General features: G+C 36.8%; 1 protein-coding gene and 1 pseudogene across 1 annotated transcript; one reads left to right on the plus strand and one right to left on the minus strand.

The window, feature by feature from the left end:
- The first annotated feature begins 1,184 nt into the window (after positions 1-1,184).
- Positions 1,185-2,316, plus strand: LOC147847543 (germin-like protein 5-1 pseudogene; annotated as a pseudogene).
- Positions 2,317-4,179: 1,863 nt separating this feature from the next.
- On the minus strand, positions 4,180-8,036 carry LOC147847544 (serine/arginine-rich SC35-like splicing factor SCL30A). The gene is made up of 9 exons (XM_087339065.1): positions 7,914-8,036; positions 6,862-7,002; positions 6,679-6,756; positions 5,715-5,879; positions 5,538-5,578; positions 5,387-5,441; positions 5,082-5,303; positions 4,728-4,997; positions 4,180-4,589 (listed from the first exon to the last, which is right to left on the minus strand). Exons 2-9 carry the CDS (start codon positions 6,999-7,001, stop codon positions 4,556-4,558), a joined length of 1,005 nt encoding a protein of 334 aa, XP_087195191.1. The 5' UTR covers position 7,002; positions 7,914-8,036; the 3' UTR covers positions 4,180-4,555.
- Between the last annotated feature and the right edge of the window lie 838 nt (positions 8,037-8,874).

Consider the following 8,874-nt stretch of genomic DNA (forward strand, 5'->3'; position numbering starts at 1 on the left):
TCAATGAATAGTTGAGCATGGTTTTAGGAAGGTGAAAGTAGAAGCAAAGTTAAAGTCACAATGCCACATTTGAAGCTTTGGTGAGAGAGATGCTAGAATGTTAGCCATCATTGATGCTCTTTTTTGTTAAGTGTATGAGTGCATTATCTCTAATTTCTATATTGAATGCCTATATAACCTCCTTTCTTTATTCGCAAATTGTTTGTATACCAATTTTATAGTTTGGCAATGATACAAAAGAAAAAAACTAGATCCTCTAGAATCCATTGTCAGAATTTTTTTGTTTAATATGGATGATACTTCACAAGTACTTCACACCGTCTAATTCAATATATTCTCGAGTGCATTTTATTTAGTTTTGGGAATATTTGTCTTATCCCTATCATATTGCGTGGGATGCTAATACTTTTTCCATTTACGAGAATAAGTAGTACTTAAAAAGATTCATAATCACTAAGGAGACCAAGAATTTGCATATAACTCATGGCATATTGCGCATTATGGGTAGCATTGTACATGTCTTATGGTATATAAGCCAAGTACCGAAATAGAGCCTAACTTCTCGGAATATAAAAAACAAGCCACAATTTCTTGTCTTGATATACATCGAGTGACAAAGGGATGCGCCAAATGGATTGATCTTCTTTTCAAAGACCTCCCAACGCATTTTGGTGCTTACTAAGATCAATCCATGGATTCAGTTTTATGATCAAACCACATTGTCTCTATTTCTCTTTCTCTCACACACACTCACACACACACAAACATAGATTAAGTGCCACTGAATTGATTGAACCATATCGACACATTGCTTAAAATGCAAGTTGGGAAGAACGAAAGCCAAACAAAGGGATGTAGTCACGGAAAGTGTTGGGCAATAATGAGCTAAAGTAGCTTTTTCGGCACGATTGGACAAGATAAGATCAATAAAGAGTGTAGTATGTGTGTATGTAAGCTCCTTATATGTAAAAGAAAAAAGTGATCTGAAAAATGCTCTGTTATTATTAGTATTATCTTTCTTTTGGTTGTTATTGAGGCTTTTCATGTACTTCCTTCTTTAGAGACAAGAAGAAACAGTGGGAGTGTACATATGGAATAGAATGAATTGTTTGTGCTTCCAGTACTTGGGGTTAGACAGAAGCTTACCATATATAACTTGGCATTCAGGGGTCAAGTTAGGAACCTTCCATAGCTTTAGTATAGGCATGCTATACATGTATATATGTGTGTATGTGTGTGTGTGTGTGTGTGTATTGAGAAGGAGATTCATGCATAACTGGGCCTATAGGGTTTAGGGTTTAGGTTTAAGTTTAGGTTTAGGTTTCGCATTGCCGAGAATGATCAATACATTCTTACAACCGATGATCAATACACACATAGCATGTGTGGGACTACTAGTACTACTACTCCTAAGCTCCTCCTTTGGCCGCATCTTCGTGGTTCACGCAGCCGATGAGGATTCCCTGCAAGACGTGTGCGTGGCTGATGTGACGGCCGCGATCCACGGGAATGGCCACACGTGCAAGCCGGCCGCATTGGTAGAAGCCGAGGATTTCGTGTTCCGGGGGCTTAGGCATGGCCCCAATGCCACTTCCTTTATGATGATGCCTCCTCCTTACGGCATTGTGAGACACTTGGCCACCGTCCGCGAATTCCCAGGTGTGAACACGCAGGGCATGTCGATGGTACGTGTGGATTTCGAGGCGGGTGGCCTCAACCCGCCTCACTTGCACCCGCGCGCTTCGGAACTTGCATTGGTAGCACAAGGCACTTTTTACTCGGGTTTTGTTACTACTGATGGCCGCTTGTTTGCCCGGACATTGGAACCCGGGGACATTATGGTCTTTCCTCGTGGCCTCGTACATTTCCAACTGCACATTGGCCCGGGACGTGGCATTTTGTTTGGGTCACTTAATAGTCAAAACCCAGGGACACAAGTTATACCGACGTCATTATTTGATACTTCACCTGGCATTCTTGACGAAGTGCTCCTCAAGGCCTTCATGCTCACACCTCATCAACTACAATCCATCAAGGCTAGGTTTCACAACCCTTGATCAATTTGAAAAGAAGAAGACATCCATAATTCATCATTACATATATGTAACTTAATCTACACTTAAGAGCTTTCATACTGCCTCTCTAAAGAGCTATGTGCAAAATCTGTTTCTTTTGTCCCTCCCCAAAAGAGTGCTCGTTGAGTTGGTTTACCATTATGTCAACATTAGTTTGTGAACATATTTCCATTTTGGGTAACTTTATGTTATGTACCCAGAATGTCTCCTTAATCTCTCCTTAAAGAAAACTTGTTAGTTGGTTTCTTCCTTTATGATTGAAGTTATTTTTAGAATATGTCCATTTGGGGTAAGTTTGTATGATAATAATGTTCACACCTAATAAAAAGGAAAGAGGAATATGATGTTCTTCTTGCTCAAAGGAAACATTGCCTCATTTTCTGAAGTAGTTTAAATTTTGACATTTAGAACAAATGTATTCGAAGAAATGCCAAAGGTTCAAATTCCTCTTCGAAGTATAGTCATAAATTTGCAACCCCACTTTTTTGCTTCTTGTTCAGCCCTTTTGACCACGAGAACTACCAAACAATTTGTGAATTTCATCCCCTTCACAATAAAATCCACTCAAAATAGCTTCAATGCACGATTATTTTCATTGAAGATGGTGCAACCATGACCTTTTTTATTTGGACAAAAAACTAAGAAACGAAGATACAACCAACCGTTCTACATCATTGGGAATAGGAGCACAATAAGGCGTTTTGGTAACATAGTGACTTTGTCCCAAACATAGATATCCTAAACAAATGTTTCTTCCTGAAATGGCCTTCAAATTGCATGCAACATATTATTATCATAATGCTATAGAAATTGTATTTTGATGTTACTGTGTTCTGTGAACAAAAAACAATGGATTCTACTGCAACCCTAAAATATTAACTTTGCTTTGGAACTTGAGCAACTTACGGACAAAAATATACAAACTCTTGTTCTCAGGTAGGTTAAGGGAAGAAAAAATAGATGAAAACGATTTATTCCTACATGAGAACCATTATGTGATGGTGAGACTAAGGTTTTTCAAGTATCAATATCCTCGCATCAAATTTCATCTCTATTTCTGACAGAAGTTGCAAGTCCTCAATGCATTGCATTGTAAGACATTAAACATTATACAATCACTATGCAAGGCACACTTGATAAGTCTTAAAATATATCATATCACCTAAAAACATTTTGTAAATAGCATAAGCTGTAAAATATGATAACTGAAGTGCCTGCCTCTCATAGACTTGTTTTTAAGCTGAATTTTCATTTCAAAGAGACAAGTTTCATCTACTCAAAAAAGATGGATCAAAAAGTGCCAAAAAAATAACACAATTAAAAATGGATACTTCCAGATTCTATGGTACAGTACACTGTCACAGCATTTTAAACGAGTTCTATTAGCAGATTCATTTTTCCAACACCACAATACACATCATATATAAAACCCAAGACTCGTTAACATTGTTGATGCTTGCAAAAAGGCTGTGCATTCTGCGTCAAAGACCATATGAGAATGATCAAAGACCACCATGTTGGGTTTTGTATAGAAAAAACTTTGATTTGGTGGATAGAGACATTCAAATTTCAAAACTGAAATTAAAATCTATTTCAGCATGAAGAATGCATAATCAAATTAAGGAAATATGGCTATTAACTACGTACACCTTAAATCTAGCATTAATATAATTTGCTGAATACTCTTGTACTGGTTCCATCATTGCCTCCAAAAGATATCAAGGTGAGCAATATAAGTTCATTGCAGACCCAAATACTTCTAAGACTTGAACAATCCCTCAGTTACATTTGGACCCTTTTAACTCCTCTAATGGCTGGCTAGGCCTTATATGCTCAAGCACCATCTCATACACATCAGTTTTTCTTCATTATTGAAAATGAAAGTGAGAAATGTTCTCAAAAATGCCGTTGGAAAATCTTGCATAGGAGTAGAATCATCAACCATGTTTCAGGAAGAACTTGCGTTCATTGGAATGACTCTACTCTTGGCAATCATCCATGAATGAAACAGAACTGCATGTAGCCCTTTTAATTATATTGCGAAACTTCTAGCAAACAAAATTAAAGGTCTAGAACAATTTGAAACAAAGCACATACCAAAATGAAAAAAGCATGTGTGCAACTGTACAATCTCTTGTGTGCAGATACAGGCAACTTGTTCCCACATGTGACCAACAATCCTAAATCTACAAGAAAAAGTTACTTGAACAGAGTCCAAATAAAGATAAAGAGGGAATATAATTGTCACCATTGCATAGCAGCACTTTGATCACCAATCCTAAATCTACAAGAAAAGGATACTTGGAACAGAGTTCAAATGAAGATAAAGGGGGAATATAATTGTCACCATTGCATAGCAGCACTTTGATAGTCTACTTATTGAAACAGGGTAAACAATTGTACCTTCCAAGCTCAGCAATTAAAAGCCCAGTAGCTATAATGATCTTCATAGTTTGGATAGACTTGATTAATCATCCTACTCACTGAGGCGAAAGAGATTCTCCTTGCGATGTCCTTTGTGACAAACATAGAAAGTCAGTACCATGCCATCCACCAAGCAAAGGAACCAAGCCATATTCAATGTAACTATTATAACATATGAACCCATGTACAAAGGTAAATCTCACAGCACTGTGAGATGATGATCATTACCTTTCTTCAGGTGTAAGGCTTGAATATATCTTCTTTCCTGGATCTGGCAAATCTCTATGGTTGGAATGTGCCGAATTCCTTTGTCTCTTAGGTGGTGGTGAGTGAGAACGAGGAGACCTTGAAGTCGATACATGCCTTTGCCGTCTCGGAGGTGGTGAATCAATGCTTGGAGAAGACCTTGACCGCCTCCAAGACTTTGACCTTGACCTTGACCTTGACCTTGCAGGTGATCTAGAGTATCTTTGAGACTGAGGTAGAGGAGATGGCGAGCTACAGCAACATTACAACCTATATGACTCACATTGCTCTGTAATGTTATGAAATTAACTGAGGGAAACTCCACATAAAACATACCGCAATCTCTCCTGTTTACTAGGAGACTTTGTTTGCTCATCTGGGGAATACGACCTTCTATCAGATATGGAATGCCTTCCACGGTTTCTATCAATCTTTCCCTGCCCAACTTCTACTGGAGATGCATCTACAAAGCCATTCGGTGAACGATCTCTATCCCTCCTATGTGCATCTGGAGAGATTGATCCATACCTCCCTCTTCTAGAAGAACCATCGTTAGACCTGTTGAGATATATATATATACAAACTATAGGCATACATCATTTTCATGTTGGAGAAAGTTATATACTGAATTCAAGTTATACCTTGAATAACGTCCTTTCCTTGGAGATGGGGAGCGATAGCGTGGAGGTGTGTAGCCTACAGAGGAAGTAAATTTGATAAGATATTACACACAAACTCCGTTTTCCAAAATAAAAACACAAACTTCACTTATGCATAACTGAAATTTCTTACCATGATCAGGTGATCTCCTACCATCGTAGCCCATTCGACCCCTAAAACAAAAGAAAGAGGTATGAAGCTCAAATAGCACATATAACTGTCTCAAAAGGGTGCTGAACAAGGGTATTTTGGATTTTTGTCTAAAAACATATCACAATTTATGCAGCACATCTAATGTAGGACACTAACCTTCCCCGTTCCTTCATTCGCATTTCTTCAGGCTTCTTCCTATTCTCTTCTGCAAAAACAACCATGATTTCGCGTCCATTAAACATTCTCCTGTCCATGTATTTCTTAGCTTCTGCAGCATCAAAAGGGTTCAAAAACTGCACAAACCCAAAGCCTCGAGGCTCCCTGCATCAGAATTGACAGAAAATGCACTTCATCAATAATGGGAATCAGGATAAAAATAGTGAACAGTGAATTCAATACAGCCTTTAACTGTAGAAAATCATCGTAAACTCATAGAAGATCTGGGGATTTCATTCGCAAAAACCTCTTGTGCAGCACCATGACTCTCGAATGATATTTACCCACAGATCAAACAATATTTCTAAAATTTCTAATCAGAAGATATTCGTATGCTTCACACATACAAAAGGTGCCAAGCCCTTGGGCTGCTAACCTTATCATGAAGACAAAATTGCTCGACTTCAAAATCTTCACTTCAAATAAATGTAAAGGACTTCACAATCTTCACTTCGTTAGAGACAATAATCAGTTGAGCTAAACTTTGCTCCACTTTATACATCTTCTCTTTAAGCATCTGGAAAATATCTTCATCTTAACTTTTCTTCAAATCTTTATCTCTTGAGGGATCCGGAAATGTTTACTCTTTGATACACTCATCTACAGCCTCAAAGAACCCACAAAGTTAGGTAATAAATTGTATGAGGCAAGAGTAGCGAAAGGTTCTATACTAAGGTTCAATAAATCTATATGTCGTGAAATGGACATAAATGGAAATTAATAGATGACTTCACACAAGCAACAAACGACCCAAAAGACAAAAGAACATTTATACTTTGTAAAGAACCTCTTAAGAAGTATTCATATCTTCGTGTTATTGTAACCAAAAAAGACATCATTTAAGAAGCAAAATACAATTTGTATACATGCAATAGAAACAGCATGAATGGAAATCTTTACTTACCCAGTATGGAAATCTCTTGGAAGATATACATCTCTAACCCGTCCGAATTGCTCAAACGGTACCCGTAAATCTTCAGGTCTACAAATTTGAAATTTTTGAGGATACAAATGGTGAGCTCTCATTCGAAGAACTTGCTGAACTTATCCAAAAAAAATAGAACCACTTGATTTGATTTTAGGAAACCTGCTGCCTTTTGGAATATTCCGAACAAGAAGACCACAAGGTGCATCCCTATATCCTCCATAGCGTCCTCGAGGAGGACTTCTATCTCGTCCACCATAGCCCCTTCTTGGTGGGCTATAACTAGGACTTCGTCGCCTCATCCTAAAGACATTCAAACCAGCAATCATTAGTGCAACAAAAATTATAACGTTACCTGTAGAGACTAATATCTGTTCAACAGTCAAGTGATTTTGACTAAAAAAAATGAATCCTAGCATAAACTGACCCATCTCCAAAGAGGTCTAGCCTCTTCTTCTCCAGAAAGAAATGTTAGTGTCAAGGATAGTGCCTTCAAGCTATACAAGTATAGCTCAAAATGGAAGACTGGGTAGAGTTATATCCAACATGCTCGTCAGGTTTGCATCCATAGATTACAAGTTGTTCCTTACATAGCATTCAAAATCTTAAACCTAAACCTCTAATATTTCTAGAACTAAACCTTCTATAAGATTCTTTTAAATGTTTGTGCTACTTTATTAAAATTTCTGACTGAGAAATTGTAATAAGGAGCCAATATCAGATACAAATACAAATCAGTTCTACAAATTTCCAGCAAATCTGTGATATTTTGTATTTCATTCAAATTCCCATTAAATGTGTAAGTTTTCCTCATAATAGCAAATGAAACTCGGTCCAGTTGGCTGAGAAAAAAGAGTACTAAGCATCAGAGAAACACAAAGCGTGTATAAGTTTTTTCAGGAACACAATACAGTGATGAGATACACTCTACCAAACAGGAAAGCCACGAACGAACCAACTTGATCTGCAGGAATGACCAAGGAAGAGACACCCTAATCCCTAAGGCCTGAAACTCTAAAACCGAAAGAATAACGGTAAAACTCGGGGATTAAAAGCACCGCGGCGAGCGACAGAAACCTTGGGCGTGGAGTGGCGTCGGCATGACAGGAATCTCTACCACAGGCGCACACACACACCAAAGGAGAAAAGAAAAAGGGAAGAAAGAAAACTGACGAATTCGAATACGAGAGAAAGAGAGAGATAGAGAGACTTACCGGTGGCGCGACTGATGCAGAGATAGTATAGCTCCAAGAGACAGACAGACAGAGAAGGAGAGATGCAATGTTTCTTTCTTCTTCTTCTTCTTCTTCTTCTTCTTTCTTCTTTCTTCTTCTTCTTCTGTCTTCTTCTGTCTTCTTCTTCACACAAAACCCTTCCTTCCCAACCCAAACACCAAAAATATAAAATGTAAAGAAGAAAGGAAGAAGCTTTTCTGGTTTTTATGTACATATATTTGTTTGTTTTGTGCTGTTAATCTCAATTATTTGTTTTTTTATGTACATATATTTGTTTGTTTGGTGTTGTTAATCTCAATTATGTGCTTTTTTATGTACATATATTTGTTTGTTTGGTGTTGTTAATCTCAATTATGTGTTTTTTTATGTACATATATTTGTTTGTTTGGTGTTGTTAATCTCAATTATGTGCTTTTTTATGTACATATATTTGTTTGTTTGGTGTTGTTAATCTCAATTATGTGCTTTTTTATGTACATATATTTGTTTGTTTGGTGTTGTTAATCTCAATTATGTGCTTTTTTATGTACATATATTTGTTTGTTTGGTGTTGTTAATCTCAATTATGTGTTTTTTTATGTACATATATTTGTTTGTTTGGTGTTGTTAATCTCAATTATGTGCTTTTTTATGTACATATATTTGTTTGTTTGGTGTTGTTAATCTCAATTATGTGCTTTTTTATGTACATATATTTGATTGTTTGGTGTTGTTAATCTCAATTATGTGCTTTTTTATGTACATATATTTGTTTGTTTGGTGTTGTTAATCTCAATTATGTGCTTTTTTAATGTACATATATTTGTTTGTTTGTGTTGTTAATCTCAATTATGTGTTTTTTTATGTACCTATATTTGTTTGTTTGTGTTGTTAATCTCAAGTATGTGTTTTTCGTGAGTATGTCACACACAGAGAAAGACATAGATAGATTGTTTAATCA

Source organism: Azolla caroliniana, unplaced genomic scaffold, assembly GCF_043228905.1.
Source record: "Azolla caroliniana isolate FFs.n. ecotype wild unplaced genomic scaffold, voAzoCaro1.0.p SCAF_879, whole genome shotgun sequence".
Taxonomy (NCBI): domain Eukaryota; kingdom Viridiplantae; phylum Streptophyta; class Polypodiopsida; order Salviniales; family Salviniaceae; genus Azolla; species Azolla caroliniana.